The 21,375-nt window shown below is 43.4% G+C and overlaps 1 protein-coding gene across 14 annotated transcripts in view; it reads left to right on the top strand.

The window, feature by feature from the left end:
• Window positions 1–21,375, top strand: part of PROM1 (prominin 1) — a 249,618-nt gene that overhangs the window by 20,183 nt on the left and 208,060 nt on the right. For 12 of the 14 annotated variants that reach the window (XR_008888451.1, XR_008888453.1, XR_008888450.1 and 9 more), the window contains exon 2: window positions 2,699–3,083. Coding sequence is in view for 5 of the 14 variants with exons in the window: in XM_056555187.1 (XP_056411162.1) it covers window positions 2,870–3,083 (214 nt within the window). In the remaining 9 variants the exon portion in view is untranslated. The remainder of the gene's footprint in view (window positions 1–2,698; window positions 3,084–21,375) is intronic. The other 2 variants (XR_008888448.1, XR_008888449.1) reach the window with 1 other exon arrangement.

Below are 21,375 nucleotides of genomic sequence, written 5' to 3'. Positions count from 1 at the left end.
TACAGGTGTCACAGTAGTCGCAATTGTGACAGGGCCCCACATCCAGGGTACTTCTGTAGTGCTACTACTGTTAATACATAGGGGTGCCTTGTGTTAAGAAAGGAAAAAATACAATGGGATGGCTCTCTTATACTAAAACAACAGTGTGTAGATCGGGCAACTAGTAAAACGCCAACCGAAGATGTCTATAAAATAATAAATAGAAATAACAAATGTAACTAGTGCTCAAGATCTGAATATATGGGAAATATTTTATTAAGATAATTAAAAGGATATATTTGTCAACATTACACAATGCTTCCCCCAGCAGGGCCCTTGCTGATAGGAGGCAATTAATATACACAAATAGGTAAGATAATGAACAGGTTTAAATGTCCATCCCTGATTGAGGTAGTAGTATAACAATAGCAAGTCTGTATAATAAGTCTATGAAGAATGTAGGGGATACAGCGTACCGCTCACCCAATTGTCATTCTCCTGGTTCTTGCAGCCGGGTATGCGATGTGTAGAATATCGTTGCAGACCTAGTTGTGTCAGCGTGGATCTCCTGGTTCTTTCAGCTGGACAAGCGATGTTACAGTTACCGGTGCAGAAGCGCGGGGCTGCGCACAGAGCGATAATGATGATGATATACCAACGATGTTACTCCTCTCCTGTGATTGGGCACTAGTAGTGTGCAGTGTGCAGACCTGAATGTATCACTACCAACAAAATAGAACCAGATCATGTAAAATTACTTTTATTAACACATATGCCAAAAATACATACAATAAAAAATAATAAAAAGAGGGTAAAATAAGGCACTACAATAGCAGTCACATGAATGAGACACCATAAAGTCCTCCTGCCATGCAGCCACACACCTACCCCTCCTCCTAAGGGGTAGGAGGAGGTAGGTGTGTGGCTGCATGGCAGGAGGACTTTATGGTGTCTCATTCATTTCTCCCTTGGCGACTCTCTGTTTATTGTACTCTTTCCCATTTAGGACATTCTTACAGTCATCTCTGCATACAAATATATTCCTTTTAATTATCTTAATAAAATATTTTCCATATATTCAGCACTAGTTACATTTGTTATGTCTTGTGCAGGTGGAGAGCAGCAGGAGTGGCCATAAGATTGATTGACAGGCAATACAGGAAGAGGAGGGGCCCATGCACTCTGTCAGTGCCACCCAGCAATTAAATAAATGGCAATTCTTTTTGTGCAAAAATCGCTGAAAATATGTTGATTTTCTATCCAATCTTTTGCATTGAAAACAGACATTTTTCAGGCTGCAAATATGACCACAATTACTTTGTTTAAACATGGCACTGATTCCAATAAAAAAAAGTCCTAGTTGGAATCCACATGCAAAAAAAAAAAAAACACTCCAAATACTCCAAAATTATTTATAACAGTATTTATTATTATTTTATAGCAATAAAACTATTCCTCGTTCACTTTTTCATCGACTTTTTAGTTCATTTAGTTTTACAGCGTGTTGTAAAACAACACAGACTGTATTTTGTGTTACTGACCTCTTCTGGCTAGTTTCAGAAACTGCAGTGTTTTAGCAATACAGTGATCCTTCAACTTACAATGGCCTCAACATACAATAGTTTCAACATACAATGGTCTTTTCTGGACCATCGTAAGTTGAAATCGGACTCAACATACAATGTACAGACAGTCCAGATCTGTGAAACGTGTCAATGGCCGGAAGAACTGACCAATCAAAATGGGCATTCACTGGTAAAACCCCTGTATTACTGAAGCGTATGCACTGACTGGTGTCTGGTAGCGCCCCCTACAGTACAGGGAGGTATTACATGTTCTGTACACTTTACCTGTACCAGGGTTAGTTGCTCCTTTGGACACCAGGTGAGGGCGACTCCATTACTTTTTTTAGGACATTGCGTGTACTGTACAGGACCCCGAAGAAGCTGTCTATGTCAGTGTTTCCCAAGCAGGGTACCCCAGCTGTTGCAAAACTACAACTCCCAGCATGCCGGGACAGCCTTTGGTTCCTGTCCGGGCATGCTGGGAGTTGTAGTTTTGCAACAGCTGGAGGCTCCCTGCTTGGGAAACACTGACATAGACAGTGATTTACAGCTTCCAGCAGATCTTTCTTACTTTTATATGTACGGACTTGCTTTATCTATATTAGTTATCTACTTATTTTTCTTTAATTCTCACTTTTTTCCCTATTTTTGGATGACATTTTGGCGCCTTTAGAACCAATTACCAGGTTTCCATAGAGTTCTGGTGTCAACATACAATGGTTTTAACATACAATGGTCGTCCCAGAACCAATTAATATTGTAACTTGAGGGACCAACTGTACATTTTACCAACTGTGGTGCCATATTCTTATAATGCTGGAATAAAAGTTTTTCTTAGTTAAAGAGTCATGTTCGATAGCTGGTAAACCTTAGTCTGCGTATCTGGGAGCAGATACTGTATAGGAAATGCAAGATAAATGAACCATAAGTTTCTTAAGATAGTCTTCTAGCCTCGAGCCAGTTCCTTTTTTAAATACACAGTCTCCTTGGCAATAACATATTACAATATACACATATATATATATATATATATATATATATATATATCTCAGTGTTTTTATCCTCTGCATCTATTCTGGTATCCCGGAAGACAGGTATTGCGTTGGCTCCTTAATCTATGGACGTTAATGCGGTTTTGTTCTTCTTCTTCCCAGCAGTGACCTGTAAGATCCTGTCTAGTAAATCCTTCCTACCACCAAGTGAGCAGACGTTCAGATCAGACACAGACCTGAGGACATCAGACGCTCAGCACATCAATAAGATAAAGAAGCTTGGACCATCTCAACCAACCCAACTCTTCCAAGGCTCATGTGGTTGTGACACCAATGGCTCTGAAACTTTCTATACTATTGTTGCTACTTTCTGGATGTACTGTTTCGGAAAAATCCCTTCCTTACAACAGCGCACCCTTGGATTTTGGATATGTACCTACTGGAAGTTATGACACCAATGCCTACCATGAGCCGGGACCTATAGGCTTGTTGTTTCATCTAGTGCAAGGATTTTTGTATATCGTGCAGCCAAATGCATTTCCTCAAGGTACGTGACCATAAGGGCCTTATCTTCTTATATCTGAGCTGTGATGCAACAAGGTTGTCAGATGGTACTAATTCTATATTGGGCTGTAAAGGTTAATCCTCGCTGTATACGGTAGGTTTTATTTATGGTTGGTATCCACAATATACCAACACTATCCATAAAATCGAGACGGTGTAACCATAAGCAGTGACTTACTTGAGAAGGAATAATACTATGGGTATCACGTGTACATTCCATGGGGGAGATTTATCAAAACCTGTGCAGAGGAAGAGTGGTGCAGTTGCCCATAGCAACCAATCAGATCGCTTCTTTCATTTTCCACAGGCCTCTAAAGAGGCCTGTGGAAAATGAAAGAAGCAATCTGATTGGTTGCTATGGGCAACTGCACCACTCTTCCTCTGCACAGGTTTTGATAAATCTCCCTCCATGTGCTGATATAACAATATGCTAAGTCGGTCCTGAGTACACAACAGTATCATAAAAAAAATGATTTCTAGAGTTGTAAGTAGACTTTCTTTCACCCAGGATCAAATGTGTGTAGACAACTTTGGAAATGATAATCTATTTAGAGTAGGAGAGAAGATTTAAGGGTAGGATTAGAGCAATGTGTCCCAACCAGGGTGCCTCCGGCTGTTGCAAAACGACAACTTTCAGCATACCCGGACAGCAACACCCCCCCAGAACTCAGCATCTAGGACACATACCTTGATTACATCATATTCTGTATATGACTAGTGTTGCTCGCGAATATTCGCAATGCGAATTTTATTCGCGAATATTCGCGAATATAGCACTATATATTCGTAATGACGAATATTCTTTTTTTTTTTTTTTATTTATTTATTTTTTTTCACAGTACACATCACAGTGATCTCCCCTTTCTGCTTCCAGCTTGTGTGGTGTAAAGAAGGCTCTAATACTACTGTGTGTGACTGGTGTGCGAATTTTCGCATATGCGAAAATTAGCATATGCTACTTTTCGCATATGCGAATATTCGCTTATGCTAATTATTGTCTGTTAATTTTCGTATATGCTCATTTTCGCACACGCGACTTTTTCGCATATGCGAAAATAAAACGATATTACGAATATGCAAATATTCGCGAATATATGACGAATGTTCGTCCATATATTCGCGAATATTCGCGAATTCAAATATGGCCTATGCCGCTCAACACTAAATATGACCTCTCATACATCTCTTTAAATGATGGTACAAGATGTCTGAGGGACAAACTCATATGTATGTATGGATATATCAGGGAACAATACAATCATTTTTCACATGTTCTAGTTGCACTCAGCAAGGAAGGCCCCCCCAATAGGAAGTTAGGTAACTCCAGTAGGTAGACAGGTTCCCCTAGTAGGTAGGTTCCCCCTGTAGAAAGGCCCCCAGTAGGTAGTTTCTGTAGTAGTGTTCCCCAGTATATAGGCTACAGTAGCTAGGGTACCCTACCTACCAGGGAGTTAGCTTCCTATGAAGAAAGGACACCAGTAGGTGGGATTCCCAGTATTTAGGCCCCCAGTTGGTAGGTTATCCGGTATATAGGCCTTAGTAGGTATGGACACCAGTAAGTAACCTTCCCATGTAGATGGGCCCCCACTTGGTAGGTTCCCCAGTATATAGACCGCCAGTAGGTATGTTCCCCTCAGTATATAAGCCCAGGTAGGTAGTTTTCCTCTGTACACAGTCCCCATCCCAAAGTCTTTTAATCTCATAGGCAACAGGCAGCTTTATACCTGCTGTATACTACAGGGGAAGTTGAGTTGTTCTTTTCAGTCTGACTACAGTGCTCTCTGCTGTCACCTCTGCCCATGTCAGGAACTGTCCATAGTAGGAGCAAAACGCCATGGAAAACCTCTGCTGATCTGGACAGTTCCTGACACTGACAGAAGTGTCAGCAGAGAGCACTGTGGTCAGACAAATAAGAACAACTCAACTTCCTCTGTAGGATACAGCAGCTGATAAGTACTGGAAGGATTAAGATTTTTTAATAGAAGTAATTTACAAATCTGTTTAACTTTCTGGAGCCAGCTGATATGAAAAACAAAAAATGTTTTTCCCCTGGAGTACCCCTCTAATTGGATTCCTTTTCTGTGCCCACACATTCTGGTTTTTACTTTCAGTTAGGGTGTATTACCCACGTTTTGGGAACACGCTGGCAGACAACGGTTTTCAGTCCAACAACAAAACCATGTCACTGTTTGGGTGTTACTCACCAAGCGTCAGGGAGAGGCTCCCCCGCACCCGTCCCTCCCGCATCGGCTCCCGGCTCACTCTTTCCCCCATGAAGCTCCTGTCCTGGGTGCCTCCAGTTGTTTTACTACTACAACTCCCAGCATGCCCTGACAGCCAATAGATGTCAGGGCATGCCGGGAGTTGTAGTGGTGAAACAGCTGGAGACACCCTTTTAGGAGAACTAAGGGCGGAAGTTGGACCCCCAGCAGGCATCAGTGACGTGGTGCCTGGTGGGGAAGTCTGCCTGGTAGTGAGCACACTACCAGGCAGACTAAATGGCATTTTTAAAATAGTAAAAAAAAAATAAAGGCAGGGAGGGTGTTAGGGATAGAAGGGCAATAGGCAGGGACAGAAAAAAAAAACATGATGGTGGGAGCTACCCTTTAAATTATTATTTTTTTACTATATTAAAAAAGGCTTTTTGTTTGCCTGGTAGTGTGCTCACTACCAGGCAGACTTCCCCAGCAGGCGCGACGTCACTGATGCCTGTTCGGGCCGACACTTCCGCCCTTAGTTCATCTACACAGGGTGCCTCCAGCTGTTTCACCAACTCCCAGCTTGGCATCTATTGGCTGTCAGGGCATGCTGGGAATTGTAGTGGGGAAAAAGCGGGAGGCACCCTGTGTTAAAAATAGTACTTTTCCATGGCCGCGGCGCAATGCGAAAACCGCCCGCCCCCCCTAAACCCCGCTACCCGAACCCCGCCGTGCAACCCACTCCCCCCCCCAAAGAAGACATACCAGGACAGTGCAGCGACAGTGCAAAAAAAGTAAGTGCAGGACAGCAGCGATGGGAGGCGGGGTCGGCCTGTCTGATTGAGAGGCAGGGAGCAAGCGCAGCCTAAATGAATTTGGACTGATTGCCCGGCCGGCATTGGTCCTAATTCAGGTGTGACGTCACGCCAGGCTGCAGCCGGCCACTAGGAGGGAGACCCCTAGTGGCTGCTTCTCAAACGTTAATTTCACCTTTGTAATAAAAATATATATAATGAAAATATATTAGAGATATGTTGTAGTACATAAGTACTACTACAACATATCAAAAATAAAAGTTGGTGACAGTTCCCATTTAAAAGAAGAACTTTCCGGGGGCTGTAGCCTGGTCACCATTTACAGATTTCCCATATAACATTTCAGTAGTGTAATAACTTATAATAATCATCCAGTATTATTGCAGCATGAATGAGGAATGTTTAGTATTGTTCATTTAATTATTCTGACAGAAAAGAGTTATAAAACTCTGGCTCGCAGCATTCTACTATCAGAGAGGAGCTATATTTTATGAAACCATGGAAACTGTATTCTAAAATAGGATAAAAGAAGTTTAATTTGAGGGTTAAGAGTAACTTTTTTTTGTTGTTGTTCAATAAACTTGTGTTGAATAACAGTCATGCAGTTTTCTTCAAGCATTCTAGCTATAAGAAGGCCACTATAGACCCCTATGTTGTGGACCAGGAGCATAGAAAATAATCCGAGCAAAGCACTAGAGATGAGCGAATTTACAGTAAATTCGATTCGTCATGAACTTCTCGGCTCGACAGTTGATGACTTTTCCTGCATAAATTAGTTCAGCTTTCAGGTGCTCCGGTGGGCTGGAAAAGGTGGATACAGTCCTAGGAGACTCTTTCCTAGGACTGTATCCACCTTTTCCAGCCCACCGGAGCACCTGAAAGGTGAACTAATTTATGCAGGAGAATTCATCAACTGCCGAGCCGAGAAGTTGGTGATGAATCGAATTTACTGTAAATTCGCTAATCTCTACTGACCACCTTCAGCAGCAGTGACATCACACCACGCCCCCTCACTGCCCGTCACTCCCCCTATCATAGATAGACATGAATGGAGGGGGCGTGGCATCACGTCACATCTCCCGCTGCAGGAACCCAGCATTCTAAACCTACTGTTTAGAATGCCGGGTGCTGCATGGAGATTGTGGGGGTCCCATTTGCGGGATAGGGGATAAAATGTGTAGGGGTGGAGTACCCCTTTAACCCCTTAAGGACACATGACGTTCTCATACGTCTCCATTTCCGAGTCCTTAAGGACACATGACGTATGAGAACGTCATGTGTTTTACCGGCCCCCCGCAACCATCTGGAGCAGAGCCGGTGCCCGATGCCTGCTGAAATCGTTCAGCAGGCATCGGGGCATATCGCCCAGGGGGGTCATTATGACCCCCCATGTCGGTGATGGCCGCAGATCGCTGGACAATTCAGTCCAGCGATCTGCGGCGGATTCCGGGTCAATCGGGTCTCCAGTGACCCGGTGACCCGGAATTATTGGACAGCCAGAGCCAGCAGGAGTGAGGTGGCACTGGTGCCACCTCACGATCGCCCTGATTCGTCGGCCGGATTACCGGCCGACCAATCAGGGCGCCTGCTGCGGGTGTCACTCCCGCAACCCACTCCACCCCTATTCCGGAGGACGTGAGCGGGTGCGGGACGTGCACCCCGGGTGCTGGGGACCCCGATCCCCGGCGCCCCTGTTGGGATCGGGGCCCCAGGAGCAGCGGCGGCGACGACGAGGGACTGACCTGTGCGGCGAGGATCGTTGGAGGTGAGTGACAGCCTCCTGCTGTTGCTTAGCAACAGCTCCCAGCATGCAAAAAGGGCATGCTGGGAGCTGTAGTTATGCAACAGCAGGAGGCAGACCACCACAACTCCCAGCATTCCCTTATGGTGGGACTTGTTGTTTTGCAACAGCTGGAGGCACATTCTTTCTATGGAAAAGTGTACCTTCAGCTGTTGTATAACTACAACTCCCAGCTTGCACAATCAGCTAAAGTGCATGCTGGGAGTTGTAGTGGTGCATCTGGTGGTTGCATAACTACAACTCCCAGCATGCCCGTTGGCTGTCGGTGACTGCTGAGAGTTGTAGTTTTGCAACAGCTGAAGGCACACTGAGTTAAGTAGCAAACCAGTGTGTCTCCAGCTGTTGCATAACTACAATCCCCAGCATCCCCAGCCAAAGTAGTATGCCTCCAGCTGTTGCATAACTACAACACCCAGCATGCCCTTCAGCTGTCCGTACATGTTGGGGGTTGTAGCTTTTGCAACAGCTGAAGGCACACTGGTTGCAAAACACTGAGTTTGTTACCAAACTCGGTGTTTCACAACCAGTGTGCCTCCAGCTGTTGCAAAACTACAACTCCCAGCATGCACTGATAGACCGTACATGCTGGGAGTTGTAGTTTTGCAACAGCTGGATGTTTCTCCCCCCCCCCCCCAATGTGAATGTACAGGGTACACTCACATGGGCGGAGGATTACAGTAAGTATCCGGCTGCAAGTTTGATGTGCGGCAAAATTTCTGCCGCAGCTCAAACTGTCAGCGAGAAACTACTGTGAACCCCCCGCCCGTGCGACTGTACCCTAAAAACACTACACTACACTAACACACAATAAAATAAAAAGTAAAAAACACTACGTATACACATACCCCTACACAGCCCCCCTCCCCAATAAAAATTAAAAACGTCTGGTACGCCACTGTTTCCAAAACGGAGCCTCCAGCGGTTGCAAAACTACAACTCCCAGCATGCACTGATAGACCGTACATGCTGGGAGTTGTAGTTTTGCAACAGCTGGATGTCCCCCCCCCCCCCCCCAATGTGAACGTACAGGGTACACTCACATGGGCGGAGGATTACAGTAAGTATCCGGCTGCAAGTTTGAGCTGCGTCAAATTTTCTGCCGCAGCTCAAACTGCCAGCGTGAAACTACTGTGAACCCCCGCCCGTGCGACAGTACCCTAAAAACACTACACTAACACAAAATAAAATAAAAAGTAAAAAACACTACATATACACATACCCCTATACAACCCCCCTCCCCAATAAAAATGAAAAACGTCTGGTACGCCACTGTTTCCAAAACGGAGCCTCCATCTGTTGCAAAACAACTACTCCCAGTATTGCCAGATAGCCGTTGACTGTCTAGGCATGCTGGGAGTTTTACAACAGCTGGAGGCGCCCTGTTTGGGAATCACTTGCGTAGAATACCCCTATGTCCACCCCTATGCAAGTCCCTAATTTAGGCCTCAAATGCGCATGGCGCTCTCACTTTGGAGCCCTGTCGTATTTCAAGGCAACAGTTTAGGGCCACATATGGGGTATCGCCGTACTCGGGAGAAATTGCCTAACAAATTTTGGGGGGTATTTTCTGCTATTACCCTTTTAAAAAATGTAAAATTTTTGGGAAAACAAGCATTTTAGGTAAAAAAAATATATATTTTTTTACATATGCAAAAGTCGTGAAACACCTGTAGGGTATTAAGGTTCAAATTACCCCTTGTTACGTTCCCCGAGGGGTCTAGTTTCCAAAATGGTATGCCATGTGGTTTTTTTTTTTTGCTGTCCTGGCACCATAGGGGCTTCCTAAATGCGGCATGCCCCCAGAGCAAAATTCGCTTTCAAAAAGCCAAATGTGACTCCTTCTCTTCTGAGACCTGTAGTGCGCCAGCAGAGCACTTTTCACCCCCATATGGGGTGTTTTCTGAATCGGGAGAAATTGGGCTTCAAATTTTGGGGGGTATTTTCCGCTATTACCCTTTTTAAAAATGTAAACATTTTGGGAAAACAAGCATTTTAGGTAAAAAAAACATTTTTTTTTTACATATGCAAAAGTCGTGAAACACCTGTAGGGCATTAAGGTTCACGTTACCCCTTTTTTTTGCTGTTCTGGCACCATAGGGGCTTCCTAAATGCGGCATACCCCCCAAAAACCATTTGTCGCTCCTTCCCTTCTGAGCCCTCTACTGCGCCCGCCGAACAATTAACATAGACATATGAGGTATGTGCTTACTCAAGAGAAATTGGGTTTCAAATACAAGTAAAAATTTTCTCCTTTTTACCCCTTGCAAAAATTCAAAAATTGGGTCTACAAGAACATGCGAGTGTAAAAAATGAAGATTTTGAATTTTCTCCTTCACTTTGCTGCTATTCCTGTGAAACACCTAAAGGGTTAATACACTTATTGAATGTCATTTTGAATACTTTGGGGGGTGTAGTCTTTATAATGGGGTCTTTTATGGGGTATTTCTAATATGAAGACCCTTCAAATCCACTTCAAAACTGAACTGGTCCCTGAAAAATTGTGAGTTTGAAAATTTTGTGAAAAATTGGAAAATTGCTGCTGAACTTTGAAGCCCTCTGGTGTCTTCCAAAAGTAAAAACTCATAAATTTTATGATGCAGACATAAAGTAGACATATTGTATATGTGAACCCAAAAAAAATATATTTTGAATATCCATTTTCCTTACAAGCAGAGAGTTTCAAAGTTAGAAAAATGCAAAATTTTCATTTTTTTCATAAAATTTTGGGATTTTTCACCAAGAAAGGATGCAAGTTACCATAAAATTTTACCACTAAGTTAAAGTAGAATATGTCACGAAAAACAATCTCGGAATCAGAATGATAACTAAAAGCATTCCAGAGTTATTAATGTTTAAAGTGACAGTGGTCAGAATTGCAAAAAACGCTCCGGTCCTTAAGGTGTAAAATGGCCTGGTCCTTAAGGGGTTAAAGGGTTACTCTGGTGGAAAACTTTTTTTTTTTTTTTAAATCAACTGGTGCCAGAAAGTTAAACAGATTTGTAAATGACTTCTATTAAAAAAATCTTAATCCTTCCAGTACTTATTAGCTGTTGAATACTACAGAGGAAATTATTTTCTTTTTGGAACACAGTGCTGTCTGCTGACATCTCTGTCTGTTTTAGGAACTGTGCAGAACAGCATATGTTTGCTATGGGGATTTTCTCCTACTCTGGACAGTTCTTAAAATGGACAGAGATGTCAGCAGAGAGCACTGTGCTCATGATGTCAGCAGAGAGCTCTGTGTTCCAAAAAGAAAATCATTTCCTCTGTAGTATTCAGCAGCTAATAGGTACTGGAAGGAATAAGATTTTTTAACAGAAGTAATTTACAAATCTGTTAACGGGAACTTTCTGGCACCAGATGATTTAAAAAAAAAAAAAAAAAAAGTTTTCTACCGGAGTACCCTTTTAATGTCACAGTACAAAAATAATGCTCATAGTAATGTCACAAGTACAGAGATAATTATGCCCACAGTAATGTCACAATCATGTACTGAACTATTAGTAGGATTATTGGTTAGTTTCAGTCCTGAGATTGTTTGACATGGACCATGTCCTGGGAAAACCCATGGGCACTAATGTCCAAAGACTACGGGGAGTTTAGGAATTTTGCCATAGTGCAGTGGTCTTCAACCTACGGACCTCCAGATGTTGCAAAACTACAACTCCCAGCATGCCCGGACAGCCGTTGGCTGTCCGGGCATGCTGGGAGTTGTAGTTTTGCAACATCTGGAGGTCTGCAGGTTGAAGACCACTGCCATAGTGCAAAAGATGAAAAAAAGCTATAACGTTATCAGTCTTTACTCTTTTATATGAGAAGGAGCCAATAGGGACAACTACGTTGCGTTCAAGTTTTTCATGTTATGAGAATTTCACTTTAAAAATAAAAAATAAATTGAATACACAAATTTCACCAAGTGCCGTTCATAGAAAGAAATGTTTCCTGTGCAGGAGTCCAGGCGAGTAGAATTAATTTGCTGGATAATTAGAAGATGGCTTGTCGAGGGTCCTCTGACAATTCTGTGGAAAGTAGGTCAATAGCAGAAACCTGTTTTAAGGCCAAGAGGAACATCTAAGGGGCTTTAATTTGTTGGGACCTGCTCAAGATTAGAGATTTCTCATTATTATTCTTTGATATCACATCATTAAAAAAGATAATGGTAATTTTTTTTTTCTATAGGTTTTAATAAATTATTTAGTACCTCATTTTCTTTGCATTTTTATCCATAAGATTAAAGGTCTGCTTTGCGGATTGTGCCCTTGTGTCCTTGTTCAGATGATAATTGGTATGGTACTGTAGATTGGTTCTCTGACTAAGTTTACACCACAATTTGTGCCGTAGAGGCAAGAATACCTTGGGAAAATGTCAAAATGACGTATCTTGTATCCATGTACGTACAGGCACCTGCCCCTCTATTTCAATGGTCTTAGCGTAGTCAGCTAGTGACTATGTTGGGGTCATTTTCCCAACAAGTCTTGTCTCAGACTAGCAAGCAGCATTTCTCCGTCTGAGCCAAAAACTGTGTATGCTTGGGAAATTACCTGAATGTAGTCACTAGCTGACTACACTTGGGCAGGGCCATATTAAAGGGGTTATCCAGGAAAAAACTTTTTTTTATACAGTATATCAACTGGCTCCAGAAAGTTAAACAGATTTGTAAATTACTTCTATTAAAAAATCTTAATCCTTTCAGTACTTATGAGCGTCTGAAGTTAAGGTTGTTCTTTTCTGTCTAAGTGCTTTCTGATGACACGTGTCTCGGGAACCACCCAGTTTAGAAGCAAATCCCCATAGCAAACCTCTTCTAAACTGGGCGTTTCCCCGAGACAGGTGTCATCAGAGAGCACTTAGACAGAAAAGAACAACCTTAACTTCAGAAGCTCATAAGTACTGAAAGGATTAAGATTTTTTAATAGAAGTCATTTACAAATCTGTTTAACTTTCTGGAGCCAGTTGGTATATAGAAAAAAGTTTTTTTCCTGGAATACCCCTTTAAAGGGGTACTCCGCCCCTAAAGATCTTATCCCCTATCCAAAGGATAGGGGATAAGATGTCAGATCGCCGCGGTCCCGCTGCTGGGGAGCCCCGGGATCCCCGCTGCGGCACTGCACTATCATTACAGCACAGAGCGAGTTCGCTCTGCACGTAATGGCGGGCAATACAGGGGCCGGAGCATCGTTACGTCATGGCTCCGCCCCTCGTGACGTCACCGCCCGCCCCTTTCAATACAAGTCTATGGGAAGGGGCGCGGCGGTCGTCACGCCCCCTGCCATAGACTTGCATTAAGGGAACGGGCCGTGACGTCACGAGGGGCGGAGCCATGACGTCACGCGGCTCCGTCCCCTGTATCGCCCGTCATTACGCACAGAGCGAACTCGCAAACCATCGCATGTTGAGGGATCCGTGCAATGTAAAGTATAGGACAGTGGTCTACAACCTGCGGACCTCCAGATGTTGCAAAACTACAACACCCAGCATGTTGGGTGTTGTAGTTTTGCAACATCTGGAGGTCCTCAGGTTGTATACCACTGTTAGAGGAAGTTGTACTCGCCTGTCCCCGCCGCTCCGGACCGTCGCCGTTCGCCACCGCTGCCCGGAATGTCGCCGTCCATCGCTGTCGCTGCATCCCCGAGGTGTCCCCGACGCTCCGGCAAGGCCTCTGCTTCCCCGGCATCTTCGCTCTCCGTCGCCGCCATCACGTCGCTACGCACACGCCACTCCTACTGGATGACGGGACGGCGTGCGCAGCGACGTGATGACGACGATGGAGAGTGCTGACGATGCAGGGGATCCCGAAGAGGAAGCACCGGAGCCCCGAGGACAGGTAAGTGATCGTCAGCGGACCACATGGGGCACCGTAAATGGCTATCCGGTGGCATCTGAAGCAGTCTGTGCTGCCGGATAGCCCTTTATGCGATGGCCCCGACATACAAAAGCATCATATGTTGATGCTGCCTTCAATATGCGATGGCCTCTGAGAGCCCATCGTATCTTGAAATGATCGTATGTCGGGGCCATCGTAGGTTGGGGGGGGGGTCACTGTACTTCTTAGTTTTTTTCTGGAACTATACAACTGCCCAGTATTTTGTTGTCTAACTTTGTAACATAACGTGGCCAATTTCCCATGCACTGTACAGTCGGGGCCAAAAGTTTTGAAACTGAAACAAATTTAGTTTTTTTTTACAAAGTTTGCCAATTCCTGTTTTTTTGGTCATTTAGTCAGATGTTTCTATGGTAACTGAAGTACAATTATAAGCATTTAATAAATTTGCTAAGTTTTATTGACAAATACATGAAATTTATACAAAATCTCAATATTTACAGTGTTAACCCTTCTTTTTCAAGACTTCTGCCAATCATCCTGCCATGCTGGTTATCGTCTTCTGAGTCAAATACTGACTAGTGGCAACCCATTCTTACCTTATCAGTGTTTGGAGTTTTCCACAATTTCTGTGTTTTTGTTTGTCCACCTGATTTTTGAGGATTGACCACATGTTCTTAATGGGATTGAGATCTGGGGAGTTTTCTGGCCATGGACCCAAAATGTGAATCTTTTGTTCACCAATCCACTTGGTTATGACTTTTTCCTTGTGACACCATGCTGGATAAAGCCTCCAGAGTCGCCTCCAAATTACTCCTGGATTGTTGGGAGAATTTGCTCTTGAAGGATGTTTAGATTCCATTCTTTATGCATGACAGTGTTCAAAATTGTTAGTGAGACAATTTTTTGGATAAAAAGCCACCTCACACGTGAATGGTCCCAGGATGCTTTACCGTTGGCAGAGGCATAGCTTGTAGCTTCTGGGCCCGATGCTAAACCTGCAACAGGGCCACAAATGCCAATAAAAATACTTGTTCTCTTATGGGGCAGATGTGCTTTGGGGCCCCCTTAGGCACCAGGGCCCCGATGCAACTGCTACCTCTGCTACTTCTATAGCTACGCCCCCGGTATGACACAGGACTCATGATAGAGCTCTCCATTTCTTCTCTAAACAATCATTCTTCTAGATGCCCCATACAGTCTAAGGGGGCTTCATCCCCCTGCACAAGGATTGGACTGTGTAAGTCATTTTCTCTGAAGTCCCCTTGTTAATAGGGACATCTGGAAGAATGATTGTGGGAAAGTCATCTGTCATGCCAAAATCATGGCATCCTGAGATCATTCATGTTTGGGGTTGCACTTCATTCAAGTGGGTGGGCTCAAGAACACTGCCACGAATAAAGAATGCCCCAGATTTTTACCTCTTGGATTCATTATGTATTTTAAAGGTAAAAAGGTCTGTACACCTCTATAAAAACAGCCATCAGTGATGCGCCCCTGAGGAAGTCACACAAAGTGACGGAACGTGTGGGCAGCTAGGTTTTGGGGGACACCCGCTCTCCTTATGTTGGTGTGATGTATATCTGACATTCTCTTTCTGACTTTAGAATGCTTGAATGTACCTGTATAGTATTAAGGTTGTATGCCGCTGTACCTGACGCATATGAACTGCATAGTATAGATGTATATTGGTATGTGTACTATTTATAGCTACTACCTTGCATAATCTATTTGGTAATTTTTTTTCATCTCAAATTAAGGCTGTATTGTCTTTAAGAGATACTGTATTACATACATTGTTGAGAGACTACACGGGTATTCTTGGCGGTAGTCCCTGGGGTTTGGGATCCCTCTCCATGGCTGTTGGTGGTCATATGCACACCATAGACCGCCTTTTTAAGTGTTTTTAAATGTATATGGCTATTTTTTGTACTAATAAAGCCTACTGATGTATATTGTTATTGGTGTACTATCACCTCTTGCTCTACTTTTTCTGGTTGGTCTATTTTATCTTTAGGCAACAGAAAGCACCCAAATTATTGGAATAGGAGGTTGAGCCCATTATTCTTTGTACATATCTTGCAGTAATGCAGTATGTCCTTGTCCACACAATGTATTTTGAGTATACAGTATTTTGAGGCACAAAAATACACTTGTTTTACAATGAAAATCCGCCACAAATTGTCAAGCATTTTTGGAACAATGTTATGCAAGTTAATGTTTAATGGACAAAGCATTTTGTTAAACTTTTTTTTTCTGGGTGTTTATAGGTTTTATGCAAATTAGGCCTCTGTCTGCAATTTTCAAGTGTTTTGAAGTGTTACAGGCAAAATATGCTGAAAATGCCTTAAAAAAATGCACCAAACATGGAGGTTTTGTGGACATAAAACGGCATTAAACAAGTACCATCTGCTTGTTCTGATGACTGTTTTTATTACTGCCATAAAATTAAACTAAACAGTTTAGCATTTTTCCATTGAACTCAATGCAATTCAATGGGGTAAAAATTGAATTTTTTTGTGGTGTAAAATGGACATTGGGCTCAAAATATACAGTGAAAAACTATGGGAAGATATATTAAAACCTGTGTAGAGGAAAAGTCGACCAGTTTCCAATAGCGACCAATAAGATAGCTTCTTACATTTTTGAAAGACCTCTGAAAAATAAAAGAAGTGATCTGATTGGATGCTATGGGCAACTGGGCAACTTCTCCTCTACACAGGCTTTGATAAATCTCCTCCAATGTGTGAACACCGTCTGAGGATCCCATATAACATTTGCGAGCAGCTGTAATATGGCTAACTCCATGACTGTCACTTTTACTTTTTATTGTAGTATACAACGAATATCCTGAATAGATAGATAGAAACAATAAATGAAGAGAAGCAGCACAAAAAAGTCCAGATAGGGTGCAACTATAGAAAGGCTTGGTCCAACAACCTCTGAAATATCCACATGAAATATCACAGAAGCCAAGCAGGTAACGTGTCGCTTTATTCAATACCAGAATAACGTGGCGACATTTTGGCCATCTCGCATGGCCATTGTCAAGCGGCCAGGATATGAAAGAGATAGATAGATGGATGGATAGATAGACATATAGCTCACACTTTGCACATACAATCTTTATTGAGACTCTTCCCAGTATTATCTGTACGTTATACAATGGTGATTTAAGAAGTGCCTACATACCGTTTTTTTCGCCGTATAAGACGCACTTTTTCTTCCCCAAAACTGTGGGGGGGAAAGTTGGTGCGTCTTATACGGCGAATACATACCTATCGCCACAGTCCCTGCGGCCATCAACGGCCGGGACCCGCGGCTAATACAGGGCATCACCGATCGCGGTGATGCCCTGTATTAACCCTTCAGACGCGGCGATCAAAGCTGACCGCCGCGTCTGAAGCAAAAGTGACACTAACCCGGCTGCTCAGTCGGGCTGTTCGGGACCGCCGTGGTGAAATCGCGGCATCCCGAACAGCTTACAGGACACCGGGAGGGACCTTACCTGCCTCCTCGGTGTCTGCTCCGTGCCGGGATCTCCTGCATGGCCGGTGCTCTCCTTCAACATCATCAAGTCGTTGCACACGCCGTCCCGTCATCTAATGGGAGCGGCGTGCGTAGCGATGTGATGACGGCGACGTGATGACGGCGATGGAGAGCGTGGGAAGGGAAGGAGACATCCGGAGCGACGGGGACACCCCGGGGACGTTGCAACAGTGATGGAGCGACATCCAGGGCAGCGGTGACGGGTCCGGAGCGGCGGGGACACGTGAGTATTACCTCCTATCCAGTGATCTTCAACCTGCGGACCTCCAGATGTTGCAAAACTACAACTCCCAGCATGCCCGGACAGCCAACGGCTGTCCGGGCATGCTGGGAGTTGTAGTTTTGCCACATCTGGAGGTTCGCAGGTTGAAGATCACTGTTGGGTTCAGAATCTTTTTTTACTAGATTTTGCACCTCTAAATTTGGGTGCATTTTATATGCCGGTGCGTCCTATAGGGCGAAAAATACAGTATTCCTCCTCATCTCTGTAGGAACTCCGCATTCATCCTGTCAAAGCGAGAAACTTCTGTGCCCCAACTGGCTGTATTTCTTCCTGGCATGTATCCTGGTATGGATCCACAGTCCTGGATGTGGGGCTGGTGCGGGGATCTGAGTCATACGATTTAATTAGCTAATCCTTTAATCTTTTTTTTCTACCATATGTCAGTCAATTTATAATCCACAGCGATATATATGTTCAGTCGCTGCTGTTGTTTTTTTTTTTTTCCTTTTTGCATGTAACTGGTTGTATGGCACTGGCGGCATTAACCATTTACACACTTAGAATGGAGATAATTTATCCTGTAACTGTTCATGAAGGAGAAATTAAGAAGTGAGGAAAACAGGGGCGACAGATATAGTTAAATCTCCTGTCACAAGCTCCCGGCTGTCAGGCCTAATAGATAGCAGGTGGCCACTGACGTGATAAAGACGTTGGCTTATTACTATCAATGGGGGTAAGATGATAAAGATTCCAATGCAAATGATGAATTAGAACTTAACATAAAAATTTACATTCATTGCAGTGGATTCTAATTTCAGTATTTTGGTGTAAAACAAAACAAAAACAAAGTATGAAGCGCAAATCCGAAGCACAGGCTGAGAGATATAAGTCTGTGATGTTACATAATCGTAGGAATAGAGCAGAGCAAAACAAAGCTACTATAACTAACAAGAGAAAATGGTAGAAGCATAGAGGACAACGCTTCCTAATATGAGATAATTCAGTGTACGGCCATAGAAGTCCATTAGATGTCTGCATAAAATGAAATATTGGGAGGTAGGGAACAGGCGAGGGAAGCAAAATCTCCTATCTAATAGCGGAGTTCTGAACGAGTTGCCAAGGGCAGATGCACAGACCTCAGAGTAAGAAGTTTGTATTGATTCCCTTCTCTCTATGCAATAAAAAAAAAAAAAAGCATTATAATTTTTTTTTTTTTAGATATATGTAGAATCACATTGTCATATACAGACAGGTTGAGTCTTATGGGTAATTCGCCAGACAGCAATTATAGAATCACAGGAGGGTATGTATGCTCATTCAAACTTAAAGGGGTAGTCCAGTGGTGAAAAACTTATCCCCTATCCTAAGGATAGGGGATAAGTTTGAGATCGCGGGGGGTCCGACCGCTGGGGCCCCCTGCGATCTCCTGTACGGAGCCCCGACAGCCCGTGGGAAGGGGGCGTGTCGACCTCCGCACGAGGCGGTGGCCGACACGCCCCCTCAATACATCTCAATGGCAGAGCCGGAGATTGCCGAAGGCAGCGCTTCGGCTCTGCCATAGAGTTGTATTGAGGGGGCGTGTCGGCCGCCGCCTCGTGCGGAGGTCGACACGCCCCCTTCCCACGGGCTGTCGGGGCTCCGTACAGGAGATCTCAGGGGGCCCCAGCGGTCGGACCCCCTGCGATCTGCAACTTATCCCCTATCCTTAGGATAGGGGATAAGTTGCTCACCACTGAGTCACCACTGGACTACTCCTTTAACTTTCAATTGTAGAATCCTCTAGTGAAAGTATTTACAGGGGTACTCTGCTCCTAAACATCTTATCCCCTATCCAAAGGCTAGAGAATAAGATGTCTGAATATGTGAAAATTCTTTTCGTGCCACTTTTGTTTTTGTTTTTTCACGTCATAATTGCAAACTTTAAAACCTTTCTAGGGTTAAAAGGAAAACGGTCACACGTTCACCCGGACTTTAACCTGATACACCGGGTTATAGTGCGGTTGAACAAGAGACCGATGCGTGGTCTCAGACTGCTATACCTGCAGTCCGGTGCCCCGTTCCTCCAAAGGTCCCCCTTCTTCCTGCGCTCACTTGCGCACTCGTGGCTACTGAGCGTTCATGTGACCGGCGCTTATAAATATTTAAATCTAGCCAGCGGGTCCGCCTCAGTGCGCAAGTGAGTGCTGACCTTTGGAGGAACGGGGCGCCGGACTACAGGTAGGTATAGCAGTCTGAGACCCCTCATCGGTCTCCTGTTCACCCGCACTATAAACTGGTGTATCGGCCCTATCGGGTTATAGTGCGGGTGAACGGGTGCCCATTTTCCTTTAAATGTGAGTTCAGGTGCAGTGACCATGAAAAAAAAGAAAAAATAATCTGTTCAGGTGCAGTGACCAAGAAATTTTTTTTTTTTTTTAAATAGCATTTTCAAATAATAATTATTTATTTTTCAATATTTGATTAAATAACACCTTTTCCCAAAAAACTAAAGAAAAAAAAAACAAAAGAAAAAAAACTACAACCTTTTTATTAATTTCTACACTAACAAAAAGCAGGTGTGAAATTTTTGATGTAAAATGGACATTCATCCCTTTGTGAAACATGAAATTTACATTGCAAAACCGGTGTGACTAGTGTAAATCTTGGATAATTCTCATGTAAAAACACTGTGAATATTTGATGTAAACTTTTTTGCACCAAAATTTTGGCGCAAAATGTGACGTTTTTGATGTGAAGTGATTTGAATATCACCGCCATTGTGTCAGCAGATATGCACCCCACAGAGAGCTATTGATACAATAATATCCCTTTTGACTATAATCAATAGAATTAGTTTCCACGACGGGGGAATATTCTAGGACCTTAACCCCTTAAGGACCAGGCCAATTTTCACTGTAGGACCAGAGCGTTTTTTGCACATCTGACCACTGTCACTTTAAGCATTAATAACTCTGGGATGCTTTTACCTTTCATTCTGATTCCGAGATTTTGAAGCTATCTGCTTGTAAGGAAAATAGACGTCCCAAATAAATTATACATTGATTCACATATACAATATGTCTATTTTATGTTGGCTTCATAAAGTTGACATGTTTTTACTTTTGGAAGACATTAGAGGGCTTTAAAGTTCAGCAGCAATTTTCCACAAAATTTTCAAAATCAGAATTTTCATGGACCAGTTCAGGTTTGAAGTGTATTTGAAGATCTTTCTTATTAGAAATACCCCATAAATGACCCCATTATAAAAACTGCACCCCTCAAAGTATTCAAAATGACATTCAGTAAGTGTCTTAACCCTTTAGGTGTTTCACAGGAATAGCAGCAAAGTTAAGAAGAAAATTCAAAATCTTCATTTTTTACTCTCGCATGTTCTTGTAGACCCAGTTTTTGAATTTTTACAAGGGGTAAAAGGAGACAAATCCTCTCAAAATTTGTAACCTAATTTCTCTCGAGTAAGGAAAAACCTCATATGTGTTTGGCAAGTGTTCGGCGGGCGCAGTAGAGGGTTCAGAAGGGAAGGAGCGACAATGGGATTTTGGAGAGTGAGTTTTTCTGAAATGTTTTTTGGGGGGCATGTCACATTTAGGAAGCTTCTATGGGGCCAGAACAGCAGAAAACCCCCCACCTGGCATACCATTTTGGAAACGACACCCCTCGAGGCACGTAACAAGGGGTCCAGTGAGCCTTAACACTCCACAGGTGTTTGACGACTTTTTGTTAAAGTCGGATGTGTAAATGGGGGAAAAAATATTTTCACTGTGCAGTTTTTTCCCCCAAATTATCATTTTTTTACAAAGTTTAATGGGAGAAAATGCCCCCCCCCCCAATTTTGTAACCCCAACTCTTCTGAGTATGGAAATACCCCATG

This window comes from Hyla sarda, chromosome 1 (genome assembly GCF_029499605.1).
Source record: "Hyla sarda isolate aHylSar1 chromosome 1, aHylSar1.hap1, whole genome shotgun sequence".
Lineage (NCBI taxonomy): Eukaryota > Metazoa > Chordata > Amphibia > Anura > Hylidae > Hyla > Hyla sarda.
This window is presented reverse-complemented; position numbering and strand designations above follow the sequence as displayed.